The sequence below is a fragment of the Prosopis cineraria genome, unplaced genomic scaffold (assembly GCF_029017545.1).
Source record: "Prosopis cineraria cultivar Desert tree isolate PC_DT_omini unplaced genomic scaffold, ASM2901754v1 PC6, whole genome shotgun sequence".
In the NCBI taxonomy this organism is placed as follows: Eukaryota; Viridiplantae; Streptophyta; class Magnoliopsida; order Fabales; family Fabaceae; genus Prosopis; species Prosopis cineraria.
In genome coordinates, this window is record NW_026555337.1 from 35,738,022 (window position 1) to 35,754,686 (window position 16,665).

The following is a 16,665-nucleotide window of genomic DNA, read 5'->3' on the forward strand; positions in this document are numbered from 1 at the left end:
ACATCCTTGGAACAGCTAAAACTCTATGGTTGTTCAAGTCTTCAAAGTTTTCCAGATGTATTAGATAAGATGGAGAATTTGAGGACAATTGATTTGGAAGGAACATCCATCCCAGGATTGCCATTTTCAATTCACTATCTCATTGGGCTTGAAAGCTTAAACATGGATGCATGTCCTAATCTTATGAAATTACCATCTAATATTTGTATGTTGCCAAACCTTTCAGAACTAACAGCAAATTTTTGTGAAGAGATGAGGCATTTTGACATTGGTAGCGGTGGAAATAAAGGAAGCTTAGACTGCTCATCAATATCGTCGAAATTGAAAGAATTTTATTTCTCAAATTGCAATTTATCCAATCACTCCCTTGCTCTCTGTCTCTCTTACATACCTAATGTTGTACGTTTAGATCTAAGGTTTAATAATTTCACAACTCTTCCAGCATGCATAGAAAATTTTCACCATTTAAGATACCTTTTGCTAGATAATTGCAAGGAACTTCGTAATATTGTGCGGATGCTGCCAAACTTGGAACAATTCAGTGCCATAAGTTGCACATCATTGTCAAAGTTATCTAAGAGCAAAGTGTTGAATAAGGTCACTCCCCCACTCCAATCTTTTCTTAGTTATCTTATTTTGGTACTTAATTATATTTTATTTGTAATTTTCGGTAATATGTAATTTGCAGGCGTTCTACTTTGAACCTGGGAAAAGAAACTTCATTTTGCCAGGAAAGAAAATCCCTGAGTGGCTTGACTATTATAGTCGAGGAAGCTCCATGTCCTTTTGAATTTGTGATAAGTTCCCGACAATTTTTCTTTGGTTTCTTGTTGAAAATGATGAAGATTCTCCTTACAATTCTATGTTCGCAGTACACATCAATGACATCAAGTTAGATATTAATTCTTTTGGTGGCTTCTACTATCAACAATGAAGACTAACCATATATACATATGTGATTTGCAAAGCATCCTTCAAAATGTTGAAATCCCTCATGTAAATAAATGGAATCAAGTTCAGGTTTCGATCAAGGGCAATGGACGAGAAATGAATAGGGAAAAAGAAATTGATATTGCAGTTCGTGTATATTGGCAACAAAATATCTTATACGGTATCCGATTTAGGGATCCTAGAATGTTCCCTGATGATGGAAACTTATGGCAACAACGGCAACCGCCAACTAATGATTGGGAAAGCCTTGAAGATGACATGCATTGCGAAGGTAATTTTCCCCCTCTTTTGTTTGTCTTCCCATTGATTTTCTTTCCAATACATATTGACATATATCTTGATTACTATAACTTGCGGCAAAAAAGGTACAACTAGATGTATGATTGGGAAATGATATGAATTTGGATTTTAAAAAGAAATCATGCAAAAACATGCTTTTAAAAAATAAATAATTTACGGTGGACAGTATTTATTTAAATTTTTTATTAATATTATAATATTGGATATTTTTTTAAAAGGGGTTAAAGTGCATTTTTCCCTTTTACTTTCCTTTAAAGAATGTTGGGCATTCTATATTAATAAGTGGGGCATTTTTCTCTTTAAATTATTTTTTAGAGGAGTAAAAGTTTTCTTTTATTAGTGATCGGTTAACTCTAGTATTTTTACATTGACGTGACACATCATTTTGTGTTAATTTATCCTTAAACTTTTATTAATTTTTAGAAGCACTAGGCTCCCAAAAGTTTTGTTAAAATAAAATTTAATAATTATTAACAAAATATTTAATATTTATTAAGAAAATGATCTTTTGAGCAATTAATATCAATTAAACCTCTTAAATTTTTTTTTAGTTCACTCTATGTAATTTTTTTGTCAACTAACAGTCAAATTAATAGATATTTAGAATTGAAGTGTTACTTATTCTTAACAAGTATTTTCATATAATGCAATATATTTGTAATTCTAAAATTGAAAAAAAGAAACAAGTTGCAAATTCAATAAGACAATATTAATTTTATTCATTTATTTAGCGTTTCATTCCCTTATTTTTAATACAAAGTTATAAAATATCAAAATATTAAATTTGGGTTGTGGAATCTTTTGGAAAAAAATTTTTAGTTAATCAATAAAATTATAAAAATGACCTAAAGTATTTAAAGGACTTAATCGTTATTAATTTTATTATAAAGTTATTTTTTATAATTTATTTTAAAATATTATTATCATCATTCTTCTGAGAGTTAAAGTATATCTTTTTCCTATATTTTCATTCGAGTATCGATGAGTTCCTTATACTAATAAGTATGATATTTTCTTTTTTAAATTATTTTTTAAGGAGTAAAAATCTTCCCTGTTAATAGATCAAAGGGGGATTCTTTCTGTCCAAGTCTCCTATATGCTCTTTTATTGTTTCTTTCTCTCCCTCTCTCTTAATACATGAGTCAAACGAAAATGATAAGCCTTAGCCCTTGAAGAAACAAGCCCTTTAGGTAAATGAATAGTGTAGTGTCAGGGGGGGGGGAATCAAATTTTCAAACATGGGGCCTGTTTTGGAAACCTGTTCTGAGAACAGTTTTCTGTTCTCTAGAACAAAAGAACAAAAAAATTTGTTAGGTAACATGTTTTTAAAAAGTGTTTTAGAGAACAAAAAAAAACAAAATATTGTTCTAGAGAACAGAAAAATAAAAACAACTTTTAGGTGTTCTATGATTATTGTTCTGAAGAACAAGGGAGAATGAGAAAAATAATTATTTTCATTATTTTTTTGTTCTCAAAACATATTCTACAGAACACCAGTTCTCAAAACAATAAAATAAAAACAGTTTCAAACAGCCCCATATAATCTTAACTTTTTACTTTTTAGTTTTCTTTTCAATCTCCTTTTCACTATTCTCATTGCTCTTTCTTTCATATGGCTCTTCGATCCTAAGATATTTATCCTCATTTGAAAGTTATGTTTGGACCTAATCTCAATAACAAAATTGCTTCGATTTTCCAAATCTGATACAATTGCAATTCAGGCGAAGATGTGATAGTGGGAAGTCGAGTTCATTCTTGTTCTCATAATTAGCTCCATCAACACATTCTTTTTGTTTCCTTAGTGTCAAGTTTGGTGGCTCCAAGCCTATCATTGTTCAATTTTAAATTTCAAAATCTCTCCTTTTGCTTGACAGGAAAGAAGGGTATCCCATCGGAGTATCCTACCGACGAAGGCCCGCCTCCCCCATCCAGAAGAGAGCTCCAACTCCAAGGCCCTCGTCCCGCCCCTCTTAGTGTCAGCGAAGAATCTCACAAGATCCGAAATCTGCCACAGCTGGTGATCATTCACGTTCCCGTCAACGACTTCATGAAGGTCGTGCAACGTCTCACCGGCCAGTCATCCCCTAGCCAACTCTAAAGTATGAATTTTAGTTTTGAAATTTTAGATAATAATGGTTGGTTGTAATTGTATCAGGAGTAGAAGGAAGTCTTTAAAAATTAGAGGAAATTTATTAAATTTTATTTACTCATATCTTTATAGGGTGTGTGGATGAAGAGGATTCTGGTAGAAATTGAAAAGAGAATATTTGGGAATTTGGAACTCTAACACGTAAGTGAATGGCATCCCAATTATTTTACTTATAACAGTCTTTTTTAAAAATATTTATTTTTATATAGATCATTTTTATTTACTATGATAAATTGGATATGTTGTGAATGAAATTATTTTATCATGAGAAACTACAAATGGTTACAAAGGATAACTAAGATGTGGTATGTACACATATTTTTATTCATGAGTTATATTTTCAAGATTTATGGTATTATTTCTATTTATTTTAAAAATTTTTGAATATTCAATAAATGCTATTATGAAACTTTATTTTCAATGAGCATTAAATTAAAATTTGAAATGATTCATGCGAGTCTGATATTGAAAATGAAAATTATATTTTAAAAGTGATTTTTTTCTTGCATGTTTGAAAAGTAATTTTTAGATGATTTTAAATAGAACACTATTGCTAACAGCAGTTTCATTAGCCCGTAGAGTGCTGTGGTTAATAGCTAGCTAGTTTGTCTTGTTGGTTTTATTCTCACGTTTGATATTCATGGGTCTTATACTTGTGTTTATTTTATATAGCTTCGAGCCATGTTTGGTTAGCATTATCCTCATGAACTATATGTCCACGTTTGTTTTCATGACATAAGCCATGTTTGGTTATTTACCCTCATGAATTGTGTATTTACGTTTGTTATTTGTTCTGTTAAGTCCTAAAAAAATTTAAATTTTGATTAACTTGCTTATTTAAAGTTCCAATGGTTTCCATTAATTTATTTTCTTTAAGCATGATAGAATAAAGTGCTTTCAATTCACTTTCATTTTATGCTTATGATTATGATTTATAGGTTTATGAAATTATTATGTTGAATTATCATCTTTTCAAATATTTTACATGATTATTTGAGTTTATTATTTCAATTCTTTTAAATTCTATTTTGGGGATGCTATTTATTAAAAATTTATTTTGATCTCAGATTCATTAGCTGACGCTGATCCTACCGCTGACCTTTGAAGGGCATATAGCTATACTGGGTGGAAATTTTGTGCAATATTGTTCCCTTTTGATGTGAATATTTATGACTCGTGTTTGAATTTAGAAGTATGATTAGTTTCTCCACATAAGTTATAGATAGAGTTTTATTTTGATATACATGCTGTTTGCTAGTTGGAAGGAGCTAAACTCCTGATTAATATGATATTTTGTAAAAATTTTTGTATCGTAAAATTTTTAGGAGATCCAAATTATAAGGGAAGTTTTGTCAAAATTTCTACAAAAAACGTTAAAGCTTTGCTATAATAATTAGTAATATAATTTGATTATTTTTTTTGAAACATAATAAATCTTCATTTTGAGGCTTACGGGAATGTGTGATGTGGTTCACACCCGTGCCAATCGCTCTCTATTTTCAAGGCTTGACAAAGTGCTCCTCTTCAATTAAATCATTATCAAAAGATTGTATTGTCCCGTAGAAAGGATCATATTCAATATTCATATCTTCATTACCATGACCTTCATCATCATCATTATGTTTTTTGTTTGATAAAAGTATAATAGACCAATTCTTTTTTGCCAGACTAGGAACAAAAACACTTGTTAAGCTTGCAAAGCTAAAATAAAATGGTCATATCTATATCCTACTTTAGAGAGATCCACTTGAATAAATCTAAAATTATGAATTCGGAATCCATTATAATTGTTAACCCAGCTACATCCAAAGATTGGCACCCTAAATATAGAGTAATCCAACTCCCATATATGTTCAATGACACCAAAGTATGACATTTATGCATAGATTGGGTTGGTATCTTTTGAACTAGATACACGTAGACCACTAGCAATAAGCATTAGTCCACTATTCTGCACTGTGCTTTGATCATCTTGTTCTTTGATATAAAAAGTGTGACCATTGATTACATAACTAATGTAAGATAAAACTTGTAAACTCAATCCCTTGGCCAGCCATCTCAATTTTTCAAAAACATTATCGAGACTCTTCCTCGACTCCTTAAGAATGCAATTTCTAAATTACTTTACAAATCGTCGATTGTGTTCTTTTGTTACGAAATTCTCATTTCTAACACGAAACATGTCTCTGAGAATATCCTTGCATTCTTCCACAAATCGCTTAACTTCTTCATTGTTGTGCAGAACATATAGATGAGCTTGTTCACATTCGACTACTAAGATGCTAATAACTTTATTTTCAATTATTCCTTTCCTTGATCTTTGTCTATCATGATGAGACTTTAGAATCCTTATAACATCAATGTTGGATCAATAATCTATACACAATTCAACTACTTCTTTGACTATGTATCATTCAGCAATACACCTCTCAGGTTTATATCTATTTTTTACACAGCCTTTTAATATTTTCATATAACATTCAATTGAGTACATCTATCTCAAACATGCTGGTTAGCATTTTTGAACTTCTTTGACTGAGTGAACAGTAAGACAAGCACAACCATCCAAGAACATGCATGCCTGTCAATATTATACGACAAAATGAGTTTGAAATAAACATAATAATTTTAATAAACTTTATGTATAAGAACATGACTGCTTATGGGAATGGTTCATTGTATTACCTTTTTCAGTCAATCATATATTGATAAAATGACGAGGACTCCAATAAGATTAGATATACTTAAAACAAGTTGACATTTTTTTGTTGGATAAACAAGTTAAATTTACAAATTAATTTATTTTAAACCAGGGCATTAAGTTGAAGGTTTGTAATAGTTTGTTTCAATGTTTTTAGAACCAGATTGGATATTGAACTAAAAAAGTTAGTGGTTCACGGTTCACAAGGCTCAACTGAGTTGAACTAATGGTCAAGCCGGTGACATAATAATTAAATTAAAAAAAAATATATATGTATATAATAATTTAAATATAAGAAATACATATGAAATTGCTATTTAACTTAAAAAAAATCAAATATTTTAAGTTTATCATGACTTAACAAGCCACATGATACAACATAGTATCAAATGATTAAAAAAATTATTCATTTTTTTTAAAAAAATTGATAAAAAATAAAAAAAAAGTTTTTTTGAACAGTTTGATTTTTGAAAACTGAATCTAGTTCCCGATCCAACCACCAGCTCAACCCGGCTCAACCCCTAAAACTGTTTTTTTCCTATGAACCAGACCAAAAACTAGACCGATCAACGATCAGATCAGTCCGACCGTCCGGTCTGGTTTGCCTTTAAAAACACTAGTTTGTTTCCAACTACGTGTGATTGACAGATGGATGATACATTTGTGGATGAAGCTACAAGTTGAGTAATTGACTTCACAAGTACGTTAACAAATGATAAACCTCCAAGTTGACTGACGGATGTTATATCTATGACAATTGACAAACCTACAAGTTGACCTTCCAATCTTCACATCATGAATTTAAACCTACAAATCGATCTTCCAATAATCTTCACAGATCTTGTATGTAAAACCTATTTGTGAAGATCCCATCCTCACAGGAAACATTGTCCACAAAACCGCATGCTTGAAGCTTCCTTTATCCAACCTCATCTTTCCATGTGCTAGTAGTCTTAGTTGTGGTCTTCATCTTTCTCAGCATTGTTCTATGAGAAAATTGTCAAAAGTTTAGATTGACAATGGGGTTGGATTCTATTCACCACCCTAGTTGTGATATTGCTTTTAATTTATACTAAAAGGAAAAAAAGAGGACCTGTCATTTTCCATCTTGTACTCTTGCTTATCATGGTTTTGTAACCTTCCTTTAAACTAAAGTTTTGCTCTGTTTCATTTCTTTTTCTAGAGTTTTGAATTCCTGGATAAAGTTACTTATTAGTTTGATGAATTTGATAGTAAAATGTCAAAGATCTATATAGTCTTTTTTTGCTTTCAATTGTCTGATATAGGAAACTTTGAATCTAACCACAACAAAGTGACAAAATATATGATAGGAGATAGAGCCGTATGAATTTTGTTTACGGTATGGAATCTTGTTTATTTAGAAAGAAATTTGCCAAATGAGGACATGAATTTCTCTGACAATACCCTGCTGAAGACAATTGTGAAGATATTGAAATTTAGTTTTAAGCATGCTTGAGAATTGAATGATAATTGATCACCATAGAAAAGCTTTCTATAGGCCTTTATACTTCTTTCTATACTCTTCTTTTATCTCATGGTTTGTGTCTTCAACAGAAGTCGATAAATCTTTTAAATTATTTATAATTGATGCTAAGTAGCTTACTTTGTCCTGCATCTACTTCTCCTTCTGTATCTTCTATTCACTTCTGAATTTTTTATTTGTAGTTGGATTTGAATCTGAAATAAATTTGCCAAGCTTGTCTATGGAGTTGCAACAAGTGAACAACTAAAAAAAGCTAATGGCACGTAGAATATTCAATAAATTTATGGATTAGTTGCAAATAATCAATGGTACCTATTGTCCTTTATTTTCCTCTGTTGTTGTGTTTCTTTAAGATTGAAATTTATCCTATAACATTTCAAAGAAAAGGATAATCAATGTATAACTATGAAGTTATTCGCAATAGTATTTTATGAAACTAACTGATTCCATTGTTCAATATGACTCTTTCTTGCTAAGACTGAAGAGTTTTATTACTTATCCTTATTCCTCAAGAAATCTAGTGAAGCCAAGATGGATTGCAGGGCCTTTGGGATTCATTCATTTTCATTATGTCTGCATTTGTTGTTATCATCTCAGTTGAGTGGTGAAAATTGGATACTTCGGTGCCTAACATGCTTTATTTTCAATTCTAATAATGCTCAGCACCATTCATGGCTTGATTCTTGAGAGGCTTTTATCTAATGTCTTTTAGAGCATAAATGAGCTTGTTGACTTGTCAAAATAAGTGAAGTAGTGCCAATATTTCAACCATTTCATTTTTTTTTGAATTTGCCGACAATATAGAGATGCTGTTAAAGCTATTAAAACAACAAAAGAAGGAAAAAGGCTTTATGGCAAATCCCACTAGTTAACTTCATTGAGTTATGGTGAGTATGCAGTTCTTCATTTGATTCTTGTCACAGTATATTCCTCAAACAATAATCTCTATTATGCAATTTTATAAGACTAGATTTACAATCCTTGCTGTGAACAAGATGAAAAAGAGGAAAAAAGAAGGCACTCTAATTATGTTGCTTGTTCCTCTTCTTTATGTACTTGTAAATCTTAAAGTTAGTTTTTAATTCTTGGTCCTATAAATAGAGGTGATGTACACCTATTTGATAGTGAAGTGATGAGAACTTCTCCTTATCTTCTCTCCCAATTCTCTCCTTTCTTTATCTCCCTCAACCCAATCTCTTGTAGTTTTCTTTTCTTCATAATGCTCTTGTTGGAAGTTTGAATCTTTTACTTTCCTATCATCTCTTGGGGAAAGTTTGTAGTTCTTCATTTGTCCATGCGAGAGTTATGATGCCTATGCAGTTTTTGCACCGTTTTTCCTTCTTAATTAAATGTTAGTACTTTAATATTGTTGTGCTTTGGCTTTAACTTATTTTTTTTTGCACTTTCTCTGTCTTAAAAAAATTAAAAACAATTTGCAAGTGTTAAAATATCTGTTAGCAACAAAATTCTTGCAAGGAAAAGTGATTCTGTTTAAATCATTAATAAATTATGCCATATTATAATCATTGTTTGCAAAACTTAGAAATTAGATGATTTTAAATTATATATGTTGAGATTGTCGTTTGACAATAGTAATCATATTTGAAAAGAGTTTTCATATAAAATAATTTCATGTAAACAAATTTTTCTTCATCATACCATGATTATCTTGCAAAGTTTAATAAATGTATAAGCTTAGCCAGCTAGACTTGTACTAATCCTTAATATAATAAAAAGTTCTAAAATTTATTGTCAAGTCACCCCTCCATCATGTTTTGTTACTTGACAACCTAAACTTCTATCACATAGACAAATATCTTACATAGGAACTTTAGTATTATCTAATTTTGCAGTAAAATTTAAGCTCAGTTTACAGGTTTAAGTATGATGCTATCTCTTTGACTTAACCTCAGTTTTGCTCATTGTGCAGGAATGCTATGCTAGAAGTTACCATGTCTTTGGACTATCCTGATGAGATTCTTGGAATCATACTGCCAATCCTAGTTGTGATCTTTATCTTTCTTGGCATCTCATGGTACTTCTCCTTATAAGCAACATTGTTAGATTCTACTTATGATGCCAGTTATGATACTACCCTTACTTCAATGGTAACTTCCAGGGATTCATTTTAGCCTTCTCAAAACAACTTTTGTTAGTTCTATTTGTTTCTTCAGTAGAGATTGACAACTTTCTTATTTATCCATAACTGACATTTAACACTTGAAGCTTAATTTGTTCTGCATTAGTATTCCCTTCTATATCATCTATTTACTTCTAATCTTATTTATTTGTTGTTTGATTTCAATCTGAAACATAAGATAGTGATCAAGAGTATTATTGCTGCATCTGTTTGAAACTGATTGGTTTCAAAACATTGAAATTTGTGAAAGAGTGTTGCTCAATTCAAGGATACCTATAGCGCATTTATATCCTTATGTGAGACCTTTTTTTTGAGGGTTGATTACTATCCTAGAACATTGCCAATAGAATTGTATGATAGTATGAAACTAAACTAAATATACTGTTCAACATGATTCTTTCCTTTTAGTGTTTTACCACAATCCATACTTCCTTATGAAAATGTAATTATCCTAAAAATTGATTGCTGGTCACTTGGGATTCCTTTGTTTTCATCATGACTGCATTTTTTGTGAAAAAGTCTTAGTTCAGTAGAAACAATTTGATATGTTGGTGCCTTAGTTTTCAATCTTAAGAATGTCTACCACAATCCACGGCTTGATTGTGGAGACTGAATGGCTTTTATCTTGATAACTATGGTATATATATTCTTGAATTTGAAGGCTAACTAGTGATGTTAAGGCTATTACGAAGAGGCATTGTAATGAAAATCTCGATAGCTTCAACCATGATGAGCATGTAAATCTTCATGTAATTCTTGACACGGTCTATTCCTTATGCATGCTTCATTATTTAATATACTCAACTTGAAATTTACATTCCTTGCTTTCCTGTTCTATGATGTTGTACTAAATGATCTGTTCATCTGTTAATTTTCTAGCAGTTGGAAATGTTGATGATCAATAAAATTGGAGACCATATTCATAACTAAAGAAGAATTATGTTCCATGCAGTAATGGCAAACAATTTTTATGGTCTTGGCTTTTCTATTCATGCTACTTAGATTGAAGCAGAGAATTAGAGAATATTCCTTGCAAGATTAATTGACCTATATGCTCTTAATTTTCCATGGTTATTTCAGATTGGTTAAGTTCATTGTTGGCTCTTCAACGTGAAAGGAAGAAATGAAGACTCATCATTTTCACATCAGATGGGTACTTACGGTTTCTCTCATTGCACTCTTGCTCAATAAGGTTCTGTAAGAACCTTCCTTTCTTGAAAATAGACTTTTGCTCTATTTGGTTTCCCCCCCTGGAGGTTTGATTTTTTGGATAATGTTATCTTTTAGTTTGAAGGTTTTGATAGTAAATATGAAAAGTCATAGTCTTTTTTCATTTTAAGAATTGAAATCTATAAGTCTATGATATTGATCTTCTTACTATTATCAATGTATGAAAGTAGATGGTGCTCTATGAAGGTAGTTTAAGATATGGAATGCTATTTATATGCAAAGTTTGCTAAATGAGGATTATAATAGGACTAACGATACTATGCTGAAACGAATTAGGAATAAACACAATTGTCCAACACATTAAAATTTCACTCTCTATTGTGCTTGAGAATTGAATCATGATCAATCACCCTATAAAAGCTTGGGAATATTTTGCTTTCTACTTATTTTTCCCATGAAGGAAGATGTTATATGGCACTTTTCTAGAATTTTGAATATTAATCAAGTGAATTATCAATTGCCTTCAAAAGTTTCTCTTCATTTGGCCCTCACTAGTTTATTTCTTCAGCAATTGATAAGACTTCTGATTTATTTAACTAAGATTAAACACTTGAAACTCCCTCTATCCTCCATCTACGACTCTATATCATCTGTTCACTTTTAACTATATTTAATTTGTAGTTGGATTTGAATCTAAAGTAAAGCTTTCGACCTTGTCAATCAATGTTGCAACAAGTGAATGACTGGCAAAGACTAATGGTACTAAAATTTATGAATTAATTGCTCGCAATCAAAGGTACTATAGTCCTTTTATCTCCTTTTGTGACTTTGTTTCTTTAATATTGATAAATTTTTGAGAACATTGTAAAGAGAAACAAATTCATTCATTTTCATCATGTTTACATCTGTTGCTATAGTCTCAATTGAGTGGTGAAAATGGATACTTTGGTGCCCGATATGCTTGGTTTTCAATTCTAATAATTAAGTTCACCACCAATTATGGCTTGATTCTAGACGGTGTGTAGTTTTCTTTTTCTTCTTTTGGATAAAGGAGGGTGTGTAGCTTTTATCTTGATCTCTTTGGAGAATAGATAATCTTATTAAGGTCCCAGAATAAGTGAAGTAGGCAATGTTTCAACTTTCAACCATTTTGTATTTTTTTGAATATGTAGGCAACCCAGAGATGCTGTCAAAGCTATTAAAAAAAGACTTTGTAGCAAATCCCATTACTTAACTTCATTTAGTCATGGTGAGTATGCTATTGTTCATGTAATTCTTCACTCTGTCTATTCCTCAAACAAGAAGCTCTGTTCTGTAATTTTAGGAAACTGAATTTACAATCCTTTCTTTTCAGTTGTATGGTATTGTGTTGAATGATCTATTCATTCACTAATTTTCTAGCTGTTGGAAATGTTGACAAAGAATATAAGAGAAAATCATGTTCAAAGTCAAAGAAGAGTCATGTTCCATGCTGCAATTGCCAACAGATGTAGTGGCCTACCTTTGTTATTAATGCTGCTTATACTGAAGCAGAGAAGTTGAACATTGTGCTCTTAAAATTTAGAGAGCTTGTAAATTGTTGATGCTATTTCTTATATAACAATTTCTTTTAAGCACTTGAAACTAGTTATGTTGCTTTAGGCTTCAGCACCAGCTGAGGGCACAGAAACCTATTGAAGGGGTCCATTGGAGATGATGATAATGTTTGTATGTATGTTGGTCATTAAGAAATTAGAACTTTCATATGGTAACCAAACTATATATTCTTTTTTAATTGGAGACTTTGTTTACTCTCAAAAGTATTCCTTTTTTTTTAATTTATAAAATATAAAATCTAGGGCTTGTGTTGAGGCTGCTACAACTAAGGAAATTAGTAGTTTTGAACAACCATTACATATGAATTTGATTTATCATATGCTGATACAACTAATTTGGTTGTGATGCCATATAAATCTAATATTTTCTTGCATTTATGTTACATGTTCCTTGAATCAGGGCTTATGAGCTATGTGCGGTACTATTTCTCTCTTCTTCCATCTTATTATTCTTCTATACCTTAATTTAATTTATCATGTGAGACTTATGGAAGGAGTTTAACTAAGCAAAAGCAAAAAGGCAATTACGTTCTCTTAGCATTGTAAAAATGGAATCTTATAAAAATATGGGAATGTGATTAAGGAAAAGCCAGTAAGATTCCTTTTGAATCTAATATTGCAAAAAATTAATGTATTCATAACAATACCAATATAAAGATAATGAGTGTCACCACAAGATATCAATTACTAGAATTTATAATTGGTACAATATTGCAAAAGATGGCTCCAATAGCTCTATGTAGGAAAGGGCAAGATTTAGATGCTATACCTTATATATATTTTTATCCAACCAAAGCAAAATAAGTGAATTTTAATATGTTAATAGTATTTAAATATTTGAGCAACATCATACTACTTATGATGACCACTCAACATAGTAAATTTCAAAATTTAGAAAAATAGTTGACTTACACTTTTAATTCTTTCCAACATGAAAAACTTAATATTATGAACAATTTTTTTTGTTAGAATTAATTTTTAATAACTAAATGTTGAAAAATTATTACAAAATTTTGTTAAATTTAAGTACTTAAACAGGAGTCAGTGTAACCTCTCTGAAGTTAAATTGCAATTAACTCCAAATTATAATAATTTGAGATTTAACTCTCAAAGGATTACCAAATTGTAAAGCTTAATAAAATGAAATTTCTCAAAATTATTATGAAAATCTTAATTTTTAACAGTTCAAATTTCAAACATAATTTAAAGACTCCAATTTTGAAAATAAAGCGGAAGTTTGAAAATCAATTGGGACCTAAATAATGAGTTTTAAAACTTAAAGATAAAATTCTGTATAGAAAACAACACGTGCGCTGCAGCTTATAGCTCGTGCGCCACGGCGTGTCTCCTCTACGCCATGCGCTACGGCATGAGGCGCCATGCGCCACGGCTCATTGCATAAAATTTAATAGATCAGTACTGTCACTTGATAGCACAGGGAGCGAACTTCCGACACATCCTAAATCTCTGTCCAACATTTGATTTGAGGTAATTTCGGTGTCTACACAAAGCTCTCTCCTAATTCTAGCTAATGGCACCATTTTCACACCAAAATTCATTTTCTATAAAAAGTTGAATACCAGAACCCATTTTGACCACTCTTTCACATAATCTCACAAATGGGATGTCCTAAAACTCAACCACACGTGCCAAAAGCTTATACTAACCGTCCGACCACACTCAATGGACTCTTGTGGACTCGTGCAATGCACTACACACAATCAAAAATGCATATATCATAAAATCACCACTCAACCTCGATTTTCACAAAATAATAAGGGGAGGAAAAGCTGCACAAAATCAATTATTTCATTCCAAATTTTTCAAAGTACATATGTCTCTACTTACACAAGTATTTTAGCACTATCCACGGGTTCATAATTAAAACTCACTATCCTAGGGCACAAAATACATTAATTATTCACAAAATCATGTAAGTAGTGCATAAATCATGACAATTAATCTTAGTTGGCAATTACATTAACAAATACACATGAAAGTAACAAAAGAGAGGCATATAGAGGATTACTCCACAAATCCTAAGCCTTTGTATGTTTTTCCCAACTCAGATCCGATGAGCTAGGTCCTGAAAGTATTGAGAATTGAGGGGTGAGTACAACCACTCAATAACTAAATTTTACTTAACTCTTACAGTTGCATATTAATCGTAAATAGATGCAATTAGGCAAACAAGCACATATATCATATAACACTAAGCCACGGTTCACAAAACTAACAACCATGCAACTGAGCTTGCCACAAAATACTATATCATATTATTTTGCAAAAACACAACTCAAGGTCGTAAAAATAACAACCATGCACCCTCAACACATGCCAGACCACAAAACTAATAACCATGTAGCCAAACTTATATGCATAATCATATGCCAACCTTATATTCTCTCGTTAGCTCCGACATAAAATCAGTGGCCATCTCATGGCTACGTCCTTCATGGACTAACCCAACCTTCTATTGGTGAGGAGCTATCAGGCTAAGGTGAACTCACTCACTTATGCAATCTGCTTTCCCCCAATACTAACAACCATAAGGTGTCGTACCTCTAATCTAGCCTTCTCATGAATTAGTGGAGACTAATTAAGTTCGAGTCCCTCGTAGAACAAGTGGGACAATCTCGAAACAACCATGAGACAAAGGCTACCTCCCAATTCCAACGGTCAGTGCCATGGCTAGTTCTCAATTCCAATGATCACTGCCAATACCATCTAGATTTCAACTAATCTACCCCTCACCCCAGCAAACTCCTGCCAATGATCATGCTATACACATGTTTTACATAATATGCATTTTAACAAATGATTCATAGCACATGAACTCACATAACTTAATACTCCATAATTTAACAATTAATATATCACAATTCTCTACCCATAATAATAAATCACAATCAATTTTGCAAAACATCAAGAGTAGTAGAATTAAGGTTTTATTTTCCAAAAACCATTTCACAAATCAAGCACTTGCCAATATGCATCATCAATTTAACTCATAAAGCACATTTCACAAACACAATTAACATTTAACAATAAAAATTAAGTTTCTCCTGGTTACCTCAAACCTTTAAGAGGTCAAAGGTTTACCTCTCACCATAACAACTTCCCAAAGCTTCAACAAGTTTGAGTGGTGCCAAAATGAACCTCTTTACATCTATACTACAAGGATATCATTATTATCTAACTCTTGAAACTTTATCAACATAAAACTCCACATACACTATTTTTAACCAACTCATAATCACTACCCACTCATACCAATGGGCTCATTAGGTTTTATTAATGGACCTTATCATTAATAACACCTCAAACCATCATTAATGCACATTAACCACTCTCAACTACCATATTTATGATAATTTTTGGATAATAAATACTCTCATAGACCAACCACTTTCAAAATCATCAATGTGGTGTTCCAATATATTAAACAACTCCCATTAATCTCATTTTAACCAATGAAATTGAACCCATACTCCTATGGACTGAAAATCCATCTCCCAACTCAAACCCTACCATAAATCATTACAAATGAGGGAGAGAAAGGAAGAAGAAGACACCATAATCTTACCTTGGGTGTTTGAGAGTTTCAATCTATAAACAATGGAACTAAATGTCGTGCCCTAGTAGAGCCAAAATCGAGCTCTTCATTTTCTTCCTCTCTTTCTCTTCTGTTTTCACGCAGCTCATGAACTGATTTATCAAAAATTTACCAATGCGCTGCCTTCTGCTATAGCACATGGCACAGAGGAGCCCGTTATGTTTAAATTGCCTTTGTGTGCTGCGGCGGACCAACCACACGTCGCGGCGTGTGGAAAAGATAGTGGTTCTTCTTTTTTTTTTCTTCCTCTTTCCCTGCTCGGGTGGCTCGCCATCGATTCGGACTCACTTCTAAGACTAAAATCACATCAATTATGCCAAGTTAAGTCCCTTTGACCACACACCTCATTAACTCACTAATTACCCTTATTAGGTTAATGAATCAGGGTTAAAATGTTCCTGATGTTACAATTAAAGCACTGGTAATATGGGGCTATGGGTTGTGGGTTGTGCAATGTGGGTCAGCATAACCAACATCCTAGTGGGTTGTATTTCTACTATTTGCAAGACTGCCAACTTGCAAGTTAAACACACACACAC

At 31.7% G+C, this 16,665-nt stretch overlaps 1 protein-coding gene across 1 annotated transcript in view; it reads left to right on the plus strand.

The window, feature by feature from the left end:
• LOC129312463 (uncharacterized) overlaps positions 1-4,586 on the plus strand; it is a 7,854-nt gene extending 3,268 nt beyond the window's left edge. The window contains exons 2-5 of the mRNA XM_054955096.1: positions 485-597; positions 689-1,222; positions 3,126-3,350; positions 4,468-4,586. Of these exons, the coding sequence (XP_054811071.1) occupies positions 931-1,222; positions 3,126-3,349 (516 nt within the window). The 5' untranslated portion in view covers positions 485-597; positions 689-930 and the 3' untranslated portion in view covers position 3,350; positions 4,468-4,586. The remainder of the gene's footprint in view (positions 1-484; positions 598-688; positions 1,223-3,125; positions 3,351-4,467) is intronic.
• Positions 4,587-16,665: the final 12,079 nt, after the last annotated feature.